The sequence below is a fragment of the Melospiza georgiana genome, chromosome 4 (assembly GCF_028018845.1).
Source record: "Melospiza georgiana isolate bMelGeo1 chromosome 4, bMelGeo1.pri, whole genome shotgun sequence".
Classification (NCBI taxonomy): domain Eukaryota; kingdom Metazoa; phylum Chordata; class Aves; order Passeriformes; family Passerellidae; genus Melospiza; species Melospiza georgiana.
This window is the reverse complement of record NC_080433.1, coordinates 12679475-12692577: the sequence shown is the minus strand read 5'-3', so window position 1 is coordinate 12692577 and position 13103 is coordinate 12679475. Positions and strand designations below refer to the sequence as shown.

Below are 13103 nucleotides of genomic sequence, written 5' to 3'. Positions count from 1 at the left end.
TTTTACTCTCAAGCTTTACATATGACACAGTTATGGCTTTAGAAGAGAGAAAGCTAGTATGTACAATTTTATTCAAATTAAAATCATGAAAATACCATCTCAAAACTTTCCATGCAGCAGATGTTAAACACCTACTGTTAAAAAGCTTCTGGAGTGGGCCTTTGGTGTCTGGAGTTTTTTTCATTCAAGAGTGGGCATATCTGACTCTTTGATCCTCTTAGGAGAATCAGTGCCACTTTCTCCTAACTTCCTTTTAGCACAGTCCACACATGATGCTCCTGGGGTGAGAGAGGGGGAAAGGAAACACATTAACATTGCCATATCCATGTGCTTGGTGTACTTTTTATTCTAAGCACCAGCTAGCAAGATAAACACAATCCTGGTTCTCCCCAAGGTTCTCATCTTTGGGTTCTGCTAAATGTCTGGGCTCAAGCTCTCCCCCAAAACTGATCTCTAGTACTGACACAACAGGAACTCAGCTCAGGATTCAGCTGCCTTTTGCCACAGCTAATTTAACACCTGTGAAGTTCACACCTGAGTCTGGATCCCTTATTCAGAGGCCCCAGCTTGAAAGAGATTACCCCAGTGGTCCTAACTTGAGCCATCCCTGAAGTCTGCAGCAAAAATCCTCAGTGTAAGCTGCTGTTGGAAGTACATAAACAGCATAACTGGAGAGTAAAGTGAATGGAATAGAAATTCCTTCAAAAGCAGAAGGTTGTGGGGTTTTACATGCAATAATCCTCTTGGGTTTTTTACCTGGTCTGTAGTCTGAGCTACAAGTAAAGAGGTGGTAAAACTACCTAAAGATGATGCAAACAAGTTAGTAAAGGAGGAGTTGAAAGCAATGTTAAGAGGGACTGGAATAAATTGTACTCTTGGTTTCTGTACTGCCTAATTGTACTTACTGAAGTTGGGATTTATGAACTTAGTTGAGAGACAGGTAAGTTTAAAATCTCATTGGAATTACAAAATTAATCTCTGCCTTTACACCTGCACACAAGTGTCTTGGAGCTTGTGTGCTTTTTGACTGGTCAGGAGCAGGGTTTGCACCTCCTGCACTGCCCAAGGCCCTCACATGCAGTACCAAATGATACAACTCTGATGTTGGCTGCAGCAGCACAGAGCTCTCAGGAGTGGAATCTTTTAAAGTTGTTTCACTAGATCTTCTCCATCAATTGGAATGTATTATTGCTTGGGTTATTCACAGAAATAATACAGAGCAACCTGAACAGCTCAGCTGTAAAATCACCTGCAGTATCACACCCTTGAGATTCACTCTTCCTGACCGCCTTAAGGGAGGCTTTTGGAACAGAAACATGTATTTGGAAATCTAAGGCAAAAATCTCATTGATGTTAGCACGTAAAAGCTCCAGAAAATGTAAATAAAAAGTTACTAGCATTCACCAGAGTACTCTGAGGTAATAATTTGTCATATGATAGACCTGAAAAGGCCATTAGTTACCTGCTGCTAAGCAGAAAGAAAACCAGAGAGTAAAAAAGAGCATTCAGCAAACTTTCAGAGCTAAATGCACAGTAATCACTTAATTACTTTGGAAATCATTTTCTTGTGTGGGTAGGATAATGGAACTTTCTGTAAAAATAAAAACATTACTTACCCAAGAGCGTTGTGCTGTCCACCCTGTCAGCATCTAGAGAAGTGTAAGAGACATCAGCAACACACATGAGCATCCAGGAAGTTTTTACACTTTTATGCACCATCCCAAAACAGCAAGGTTGTATTTAGAATCCCACAATGGTCTGGGTTGGAAGGGATGTTAAAACTCATCCAGTTCCACCCTCCTGCCAAGGGCTGGGACACCTCCCACTATCCCAGGCTGCTCTAAACCTGTCCAGCCTTGTGACCATCCAGCCCATTTTTTTACCCACATCCCCCAAGTTTGCAATTTTTCCCTTTTTAAAAGTAGGGGTTGTAGGTTTCCTCTTTTCCAGTCAGTGGGAACTTCCCCAGTTGACAGAGTTTTTCAAATCATATGGCTAAGCAACTTCATTCATGGTTTAACAGATTGAGAATTCCACCAAGACAGGATTACTCCAGTCCAGGTTACTACCAACCCTGTTCTCAGGTGCAGCTGAGCCTCTCCTCTGTTGGGCTCTTTCACCTCTCCTAGGAACTGGTCCTCAAGGCATTCCAGGATTCCTGGGCTGCCTGTGGTATGCTGTGTTCCTTTTCCTGTAGTCCCTGGTCTGCATCAGGCTTATCTTGGTTTTGCATTTCTCATTTCTTTGATATAACTCTCTTAACAACTCCCCTGCTACATCTTAGAATAGAGTTTGTAAATAGGCACAAAAAAACCAAATCCTGACAGTTGGGTGATGTACAGAGCACTTCTGCACACCTGAAAATGGGTTTGTTTGGGATCTTGACTTGTAAATGAGATCACAAGGTTTTCAAATCTGAGTAAGGTCCCTCTTCTTACAAGTCTGCTGCAAATCAGACAAACTTCCTGAAACCTCTGTGGTGTGATAAATATTTTGTCTACCCTTCATGGAAAGAAAAACATAATGCAGTCTAATTGGAATATTCACCAAGTCACAAAACCCAGGATATTAATTTGGACACACACTTTTCAGGGAAAGGTTCCTCCTATGCAGCAACTGGGAATAATTTTAGACAAAACAGTTTCACTGAAATGATAAATAGAAGAGCTGTCAAATAGTGATTCTTCCCAAGGTCATTTGGTTATTTTCCTCTGTTCTCTGGATAAACCAAAACTGAACTGTCCTTGTTTGGAAAACATTAAAGAAATCTCTCTCCTTAGACATACAGTTGTTGTTTCTCTTCATTCTCTTCACAACCCTAAGGGTACTAAGCCAAACACTTACTGGATGCAGTGATTAAATTTCCCATTCTATGCTCAGTCAGATATTGTGGCTCAACCAGCTTATCCCACCAGCTAATCCCCTCAATTCTCTTAATCTCTTTTCCTGACAAGTCAGATTTCTGACAATGTAATACTCAATAAGCTCAAGTAGTTCACATCATAAATACATATTAAGTGAACATCTTTACCAAATACTAACAAAGACACAAATCCAGAATTCAAGATTAAATTTGCAAGAATCCACAGACCCCTGAAATCCACAGATTTAAATAAAAAACATCTAGTTACAGTTTGGCCACATGTCCCTCACAAGCAGCAAAGCTGCACATGAGGTCAGTGCCTTGGATCAGCTGCAGAGTTCAGGCAGGGCAAACTGCCCAGGACCTGCTGCAGACTGTGCTGTTGAAGAGGCCACATTACCTGGACTTCTCTGTTTGCAGATTTGAGCAGTCAGATCCTGGACATACTCTGGGAATTGTTGGAAGCAGTCCCCATAGGACACCACTTTTATTCCATGCAGCAGCATATCTGCCTGCAGCTTAAAAAAGTGGTCTTCATTTTCTTTAAGCACCAACATGTAATGTTCTAGATCCACTTTGTTCTTTACTGTGTAAAGAAAAAGAGCCTGGAATATCTGGTCACGCAGAGTCTCTCCACAGCCCAAAAACAAAAAGGATTTGGTTCTGTACAAGTTCTGGAGAACCTCCTGTGAAGGAACAGAAAGAAAGAAGAGCCACATTTACTTCAGCAGGCAAAAGCCAAGGTCAGAACTTTTAAAATACATCAGCCAGAAAAGGTTCAGCAGAGCAGAACCTCACTTGTGACTTGAAAAAAGCAAATGTTTTAGGACCAGGCCAAACTGACATTTCAAAGCCATTGTTCCTACACATTAAAAAGGACAAATTTGTAATACAAATATGGGAGTAGGAACAAGATGATCTTTAAGGTCCCTTCCTGCCCAAGCCATTCCATTTAATTTAAATAGGCATGTAAGTGCTGCCAGCAAGGGAATTTAAATTGAAAGAATTGGGGTGACAGAATATTGTAAATCAACCTCTAAATATGGAAAATGAGTATTCCTGACCAAATGTTTGACTTCCTATGAAAGCTAACATGACATTAATCCAGGATCCTGGTACTGGTTTAAACCCCTAGAAACCTAGCAATCATATGATGATGAATCCTTGTCCTGGTGTCCAGTATTTTGAGGTTCCTGTTCTTTCCAGAGATAAACACAAACTGTGACCTCCAGCTGAGGGGTTTGGTTGTGATTTACACAGCCAAGGGCACAGACTGCCCTTGCAACAGAGGCATCTTCCTGAATAATTCTGAATAGTTCCTCTGGTCCCCAAGTATTTCATTTATATGATCCCACAGAACCTTAGATATCTTGTCTGCAGTGATTACAAGAAAACTGTTTGGCAAAACATAGTCAAAATTTTAAAGGTCATACAAACCATGACTTCAGGATCTTGAGTAACATCTTTATATCCTGAGGGATCGAGCACCATTCCACAGGGATCTGTATATAAGCCATGAATATGGAGAACTCCATATTTTACATGGCCCCTTGCCCACTGAAGAACCTAAAGCACATCATGCAAGATACATCCTTTTATTATTATACACCACACTCACCATGAATCTGCAAAACTATACAGCTGAACTGACTCATAAACCACTTAAAGCAGAAACAACTCCTTTAGTACTTTGCTACAGCAAGAGATTGTTATGATTTAAAGTGAGCTGTGTAATTAGTAATTACAAAGAGGTGATGGCTGGCACTGCAGCTGTCTCTGGCTTTTTGGGTTAAACAGCCAGTCAACCAAGGAGCAAGTTCCAGCAGCACTGACAGAAAGGTATGAACAGCAAATTAACTACCAGCCAGGTAAAATTCTATTTGGCATTTTAACAATGACTTTACACAAGTTAAATAATTTGTGGGTTTTTCCAGTTGACAGACATGTCGCTGAAATTCTCCTTGGTAACTGTTACCAGATTATTCAGAATAAAGAGATATGTAAAAGAAATGTCTGGGCATTAAACAGGAAAACATCTTTCAGTGCAGCTTATGTGCCAACTTGTCATAAATTAAGTCTAATAATTTTACAGCTCTCATCGTACCTTATCCTTATCTTTAAGGTCTAAAGATTCCATGGGTTTACCCTGCTGCTGACCAAATATTTCAAGCAGGTTATCATAGTTTGTAGTCAGAACCATCGTGCCTCTCTCCATGAGCCTCAGGATGGACTGCAGAACCACAGGGTTCTGAATGTGCTGCTCTAAATTATCAAACACCTCCATTAGGCAATCCTGGAAGAAGTTGGGCTTGGTGTCCCCGGTACGCTGAGGAAAGAGGAGAGGAACAGTTGTCTGGGTTTCTCAAGAGAGCTTGTAATACAAGTACAATAGAACAACACTAAAATTAACTCACCCTGGATTCACACACCAGTATTTTATCAGTATTCAGCTATTCAGTATATCCTGAATATCCCTGGGATATAGTACAAAGAGGGATTGGGGGAGGACAGCAATTTCTGTGTTTTCATTCCTGGCTGATAAAACTTTATAGGATTAAATCTGCTATGAACACATGCAGACTTATTGTCACACTAGAGCTGTTGAGAGGCTCACCCCAGCCTACATTTAGCACTATGTCTGCCATCCAGATTATTTAAACTAGAAGGAATACTTGGCAAAGGTCTTAACACTGAAAACCTCTGGAAACTCAGATGGATGAGTGAGACTGGGCATGCACAGGCTGTCCTCAGGGAAGAGTGATCTGCACTGGTTGTTCACAATGTTTGGCCCCAAGGCCATCAGCAGGATCAAGGCCTAGCTGTACTTACAGGGTCTCTCCAGTTATAGCCACAGATCTAGAAATTCCTCTTTCAATCTCAAAAACATTACAGCAAATATTTAATAGTCAGGACTCCTGTCTGCATTAATTCTGATGAATGCTAACTTATACTAAAACCCAGGGATTTTTTTAGTCTCCCCAACATGTACAATGTGCTGTGTGATTGTGGCATTCACATCCCCTGAATATAATTCCTTTGCCCAGGGTTTTTCTCCTGGGAAGCTGAAAGGCAGTGAGAAACCTCAGAGAAAAGAAAAACAAATCTTAGCTCATTTGCTTCTCCTGTGTTGTGCTCATGTAGAATGTGCTTGGAGATTGTTCACCCACAGGGAATTGTTTCATTGGATTCTGGTGTGAGTTGTTTTGCCTCATTAGGGCCAATTGGGGCCAAGCTGTGTCAGGACTCTGGAAAGAGTCACGAGTTTTCATTATTATCTTTTTAGCATTCAGTAAGTATCTTTTCTGTATTCTTTAGTGTAGTTTAGTATTCTTTAATATAATATAGTAAAGGAATAAATTAGCCTTCTGATAAGATGTAGTCCTTCTCATCATTTCTTCCTTCATCAGTGGCCCTGCATTTACAGTAATATGATTACTCACAAAATTTCTATTTTCACCATTAAAAAAAATCAACTTTTGGAAGAAATGTTCCCTTAGAATATAACCACATTAGGCTTAGAAATGAACAGAGGTAACAAACATACTCACTGGTGACATCTTCCTGATGAGATCATGTGCCACCACAAGCAGGTCCCTCTCTTTGGCCACCTTCTTGCGGAATTCAGCGACATCCCCGGGGTGCAGCACCTCCAGCTGCTCAGCTGCTCCAAGCACAGCCTCGATGCAGCTCCTCCAGGAGCACAGTGCTGGGATTCCTGGGGCCACTGCAGCACTCACCCCCGTCCCAATCACCAGCAGAAGGTCCCGAGGCTGCTTTCTTATCAGGCTTTTTAGGAATTTCCTTAAACACAGAAAACAAAAGCGTTCATTTCTCACAGCGCGTTTCCTGGCTTGCATGAAGAGCTCAGGGACCGACTCCACAAGTTCACCTGAGCCATGAAAGTGTCTCCAAAACACCAACAAACCTGCAGGAACACAGCTCTCCATTCCTACACAATAGCTCTCCACTCCTACACATTCTCCTCTATTCCAGCCACAGAAGCTCACGGCCTCCCCCAAACCAACAAATAGCCTTGATGCCTTTTTGCCATTTCAGACAAATAAATGTGGTAAATGGTTAATGCCAGCCAAAAAAAGGCAACAACTCCAAATCACCACTATCTCTGAGATCCAAATTGATAATTGCCAATTTCCAGGGCAAGCCAAACACCATTTCCAATGAAATTCTGAAAAAAGTAGGCAAAAGATTGTCCAATGACTGAACTAATACATATGTGATAGAGAGGAAGTACAACTATTTCAAAGGGACAAGCCACACTATTCCAAGAAAACAAACTTTCAGTTTTTTTCAGAGAAAAAGTTGACTATTTTATTCTCATTTCTGAACACTGTAGGATATGTGAACATAGCAGCCATGCTGGTGCAGATCAAGGGTTCATCCAACTCACTGTTTTGACATTACTACCCACAGATCCCTCTCAGAGGAGTGTTGGTGTTACATCCAGTCTCTGCAAAAACCAGCACAGAGGAATGTGAGGAAAATCTGCCTTTCATGATTACTCAGCAAATAAGTGAAAATGCATACAGCAAAATCACTCTGTACAAACAAGGATTTCAGCAGGACAGAAACCCAGAACTCCCCTGACTTTCCAAACAGCCTTTACAGATTTTCAGTTCCTGGCAACATGGTAATAAAGATGATTAACACATTTTATTTCACAATCATCTGAAACTATGCAGGTCAAACTATAATGGTCAACTTGAAATGGCCTCAGGCAAAGCAATAAACATGCAGGTATGGTTGCCAGCTAGTGCCTACAAATAAAATATGTTTGATACCCCCATGCCTTCCTGCTGCATTTAGCCCAATTTTTTTCCTCTCATTGTTTACTCCTCACTAAATAACTTGAGTGAGTGAGAGAAGTACTTGGTCAGTGAAGGAACTAGCTCCAGGGATAATTTCAAGTTTTCTGGCATGATGTTGTTCTTGTATTCAATATTCAGTAGTTTATTCCCACTGTGGTTTCAGATGTTCATTAAGAGATGGTTTTGTATCAACTCTAATAAAAGTTACCTGTATTTCTGCTCACTTCTAATGGAGGCCCCTTCTGGTGAATCCATCTCTGAGCCCTGAATAAAACAAAAAGCAAAAGAGTTCTCAATGCTTCTACCTTAGAAAAAGCCAAAACGAAAATCAGATGAATTACTGTTGATTTTCTTTCTCTTTATTCCTTAAACCAAGTGTTTGAATATCAAGGCTCCATGTGTCACATCCTAGTGAAGCCAGGCACTGATGGAAACAAACCTGCCAAAGGACAAGTGTCAAACCCAGCACACTCCAGTTGAGCTTCCAAATGCCACAGGACTGGATAACAGAGATGCAGCTATTCATGCAGCTAAAAAATACTTGTGTCTACATTCAGGATAAAATTTGTCACTCCCACTAAAACTACAAGTCATTACAAGTCAATTAATGAGTTTCTTGATTTTATTTCCTGCTCACAAAAAGCCCTCTGGCTACAGGACCAGACTGCAAGGTATGAGAGATTTTATTTAAAATACCTGCTGAGAAAAAAATAACTTATTTCTGTATCACCTATTATGCCTTATTCCTGAAGTACAGGAAAGACTTTGTCTTGGCAGGAGAACTGGCTATGGGGTCATTACTTAGAAAGCCCCAAATTTCATTACAGGGGTTTATTTTTTTATGAGAATGTAATTTTTGGTTGGCTTTGAGACACAGTTTTTGGTGATGGTGATGGCAAACTGCAGTCCCTAATCCCCTAAATAAACATTGTGCCAGAGCCTAGGGCTCCTAAGATAGCTGCCAGCTCTCTCATTCATGTGCTGGAAACTAATTTGGAAGCAAGAAGCTCCAAGTTTGGAGATGATTTGACTAACAAAAAAACCCCAAACCAAACCAAAAAATACAAACAAAAAACCATCACAAGCCCCCCTCCAAAAAAATTTAAAACCCACAAAAAAAACCCAAAACAAACCCAAACAAAAAACCCCACAGATGTCTTCAGCAAATGCACCCAGGGTGTCTTTTAAGGCAGAAAAATCTTTTCTTGTTGTAATATTTATTTTCTCTGTACTCCCTTCCCTGACCAACTGTACCCTATGGAGGTGCCCCCACTGTTGTCATTAGCACATCCTAAAATCAGGACAATAATCTGTTTAAGGCAAAGCACTTCAAAATCACACAGGCTGACAGAAACCTTCTGGATCACCAAGGCCACTATCCCAGTGTCACCATAATCACCTCTAAAACACGTCCCCTTCATACATGGAAACATTACGAGTGCAAAAGGCAAAATACAAAAACAATGTACAAAACAAATGCAAAAACAAAAAATGTGCAATGCAAAAACAAGACAGCAAGAGAGCGCAACTTATTTTTGTGGAAAAAACAGTTCTTATTTTATAACCCCATTCAAAAAAGCTTTATTAATATTATTATAATTTTATTAAAATCCCCACATTTAATAAGAACATCTCACCACGGGCTGCTGTCAATACCAACATTTCAGGCCTCGCTGTTTCCTTTTAGCTCCCGAAGTTATTCCTGGAAGGCGCAGCGGGAGCAGCGATCCCACCGAGGAATGGCTGCGATGGGGGATGCAGGTCACATCTCCCGGTGCTCCGAGCGCTGCCAGCCGCTCCGGGACATCCTCCGGGCCTGACCGCAGGCGTGGACAGCCGCTTGCCAACCCGGCTTCCCCTGGAACTGGGAGCTCACTGTGGGATGCCCGGCAGCCGGGATGGGAGCTGGCTCCTTACTCCCAGCACAACGAGGGGACATCGGATCAACTTCTAACCTCGCATCTTTCCTGCCCTGCACACTCCGGCCTTATCGGTGAAATAACAGCTCCGTTCACCGGCTGGAGCTCCGGGTCACCGCGCTGACTCAACAAAGCGAGTGTTCCCAGACACTCCGATAGCTGAAAACAGCCTGAAACGTTCAACCCTAAAGGAATGCCCGGTCCCGAGCCCGCCAGCTCCCGCTGAGAAGAACCACGAACAACGCCGGGAGCAGGAGCCAAGCCGGGCCAGCCGCTCCCAATTCCCTGAGGGCTGTTGTGTTCAGGAACCGGGCCGGGCCAGGCGCTCCTGCCGCTCCCAATTCCTTGAGGGCTGCTGAGGTCAGGAGCTGGGGCAGGGCAGCCGCTCCCAAATTCCCGGCCGGCTGCTGAGTTCAGGAGCCGGGCCGGGACAGGACAGCTGCTCCCAATTCCCTGGAGGCTGCTGGGTTCAGGAGCCGGGGCAGGACAGCCGCTCCCAATTCCCGGCCGGATGCCGGGCCGGGACAGGCGCTCCCAGTTCTCTGGGGGCTTCTGGGTTCAGGAGCCGGGCCGGGACAGCCGCCCCCAATTCCCTGCCTACTGCCGGGCCGGGAGAGCCACTCCCAATTCCCTGGGGGCTGCTGGGTTCAGAGCAGGGCCGGGACAGCCGCCCCCAATTCCCTGCCGGCTGCCGGGCCGGGAGAGTCGCTCCCAATTCCCTGTCTGCTGCCGGGAGCAGGAGCTGGGCCGGGACAACCGCTCCCAATTCCCTGCCGGCTGCTGGGTTCAGAGCCAGGCCGGGGCAGCTGCTCCCAACTCCCTGCCGGCTGCCGGGCCGGGACAGCCGCTCCTGCCGCTCCCAATTCCTTGCCGGCTGCCAGGACGGGAAAGCCGCTCCCGCCGCTCTGAATTCCCGGCCGGCTTCCGGGAGCGCCCCGGACGCACTGCGGAGCCGAGCCTCCCGCCGCCCGGGAAACAGCCACCCCGCCGCCGAGGTTCCGCACAGCTCGGAAATGCAGATTGCGATCAGAATCTGCTCCCAAATCGCGGCCGTTCCGCTCAAACCCCCAGCAGGGTGGGCGGCGGGTCTGTCCGCTAGGTCCCGGTCTGGGATCGGGCATGGGAGCGGCTCCTCTCACTGGAAACCCCTGAGAGGCAAGAGCGCCCAGCTGCGGGTCTGTGTCAAGCACAGCAGCAGAAAGCGACCTGGCTAACCCGCGTATTAAGCATTTGGTGCTCTGAAAACGTATTGGCGATAGAGATGTTAGAGATGAAAAACATTACAGTGAGGAAAAAAATAAAATAAATAAATAAATAAATAAATAAAAGCAGGCATAGACGGCGGCGTTACCTTGTGCGGCTCTACTGACGGCACGGTGGGGCTGGCGGGGGTGGCCGGGGCATCGTGCATGAGGCGCGGTGCTGTGAGGCCGTGACAGCAGTGACAGACAGCAGGTGGCACAGGCCACCTGGGACAGCAGTGACAGCAGTGGCACAGGCTACCTGGGCACGTTAACCTGCCTGGAGAGCAGGGCAGCGCAGCCCGGCGCTGCACACAGCCGGCCCCCTCAGCGAGTCACAGCGCAGCACCCACAGCGCCTCCCTCCTCCTCTTCCACTTCCAATCCTTCTCTCTCTCTTTTTTTTTTTTTTTTTTTTTTTTTTTTTTTCCCCAGCTTTTAATATCTTAAAGCCGAAGTGTAACCAGGTCCTTCAGCATGGTTTATTCTGGTGTTTGGTTAACAATAAAAAAGCTCAGTTGCAACTTTTTTCCCATCAGCAGTTTCCCCTCCCTTTGAAGCGCCTCACTTTAAATCTTGCAGTCAGATAACTAAAGGCTCTCATTGTGCCCAAGGAGGCTGTAACAGACCTGTACCCCCAAATTCCTGTTGCAAAACTCTGTTGAAAATGCCTAATTCTCTGGTTTTAATTCCATAACTGGGGTTTTCAAGGCTATGTGCAGAAGGAATTCTTTGCTGTGAGGGTGGTGAGGCCCTGTCAGAATAAGAAATTTCCCTAACAGAGCAGAAATGTGAAAAACGCCAGTCACTTGTTTTTAAAATTTTAAAACTTTAATAGTAATAAAAATTGTTATAAAAATAGTAATGCAATTAGAGTAATAATAATTTGTACAAATTGAATTAGGACAATATGAGACAATAGAGACAAAGAGTTACGGACGTCCGGGTACCTTTTTCTGGGCAGCATAAGCCCGAAAAAGGACACCCGTTAACAGAGGATTAACCCTTAAAAACAACAGCCTGTTGCATATTCATACACCTCATACATGATGCATAAATTCCATTCAAATACAGGATTCTGTCTGGTCATCGTCAATTTCTTCCTCTGAATCCTAACAGCACCTTCGAGACAGGAAGAAGTTCGTTTCTTCTGAAAAGAGGGCAATAAATTCTTTTTCTCTGAAAGATTTAGGTGTCCTGTGGCTACTATCTTGCTGCAAGTCCTCTTTTAAAAAAGTATCCTAACATAGCATAGTTTCTGTTTTAACATTTTTTATAACTTAAAAAAATATTTAATACAGCACTTAAGAGAATTAATACAGCATTACTTTCTAACACAACACATATAATATTCATTTTAATATTTGAGAAAATCCAACCATAAAATACATGCACTTTACACAAGAAAGTTTGCTTCTCAATGTAGCTGAAGTTTGTTAACAGACCAAAACTTGTACTCATACCACAGCCTTCCATGTGCCTCAATGAGCATGCAAAAAATACCTATTCATCTCAGAGATTGATGACACTCTTGCTAAAATTAAATTAATTTAATATCTTAAAAATGTGTGAACATTGTATGCTCCATCTGTGCTCACAGGATGTTCTGATCCTTTCCCTTTTGTTTATTTAGCAATTATGTCATTAGCTTATGTAGAAAATAAGATCAAAAAATAATTAAACAGTCAAGCCACAAGCACTATTTCTTTCTGCCTGGTAATAAGAGCTAATTCCAGCAGTAGTTATTAATTTTCACTCAACTTACTGATTCCTTCCTTGGTCCTTATGTAATCACTGTAACTTGCATGAGCATGGAGGATGTACAAGGTCTGGTGGTTGGAACAGGAGACCAGACAGTTCCTCATCTTGCTTGTTATGTGAACCTGAGAAGTTGTTTTCACAGCCTTTACAATTTAGGTATCCCTGCCAAGTGAGAGTAAGGCTGTTTATGTGCAGCCAAACAAAAGTACTGATTTACTGCAGAAAAGCTGTGCTGAGTGATAGGACTTACCTGTGTCTTGTTTTCCCCCATTTTTACAGCACATGAGAAAATCTTCCAGGAAGGAACAAAAATGACATTGTTAATTTAAGTGATTAATGCTTTTATACACACACACAAACAGGAGTTCTTATAAAATATAGTTCTTACTGTTGTTATCATCTCAACTCACATGTAATCTTCCAAAGCTCAATAAAAGGCTGTTGTAAAATGTGAGGAAGGAAAAGAACAAATTTCAAAAATAACAAAGCCTAAG

The 13103-nt window shown here is 43.3% G+C and overlaps 1 protein-coding gene across 3 annotated transcripts; it reads right to left on the bottom strand.

Moving 5' to 3' along the window:
• Positions 1–48: 48 nt before the first annotated feature.
• FAM118A (family with sequence similarity 118 member A) lies at positions 49–11170 on the bottom strand. 3 transcript variants are annotated; one of them, XM_058023443.1, is made up of 8 exons: positions 10960–11170; positions 7898–7953; positions 6412–6664; positions 4968–5189; positions 4301–4429; positions 3264–3549; positions 1617–1649; positions 49–278 (listed from the first exon to the last, which is right to left on the bottom strand). In XM_058023443.1, the coding sequence occupies exons 1-8, from the start codon at positions 11017–11019 to the stop codon at positions 181–183; spliced, it is 1137 nt and encodes a 378-aa protein (XP_057879426.1). In that variant the 5' UTR covers positions 11020–11170; the 3' UTR covers positions 49–180. The 3 variants fall into 3 exon arrangements, with proteins under 3 accessions (XP_057879426.1, XP_057879427.1, XP_057879428.1); XM_058023444.1 differs by lacking the exon at positions 10960–11170 and adding an exon at positions 9327–10431; XM_058023445.1 differs by lacking the exon at positions 10960–11170 and adding an exon at positions 9350–10431.
• Between the last annotated feature and the right edge of the window lie 1933 nt (positions 11171–13103).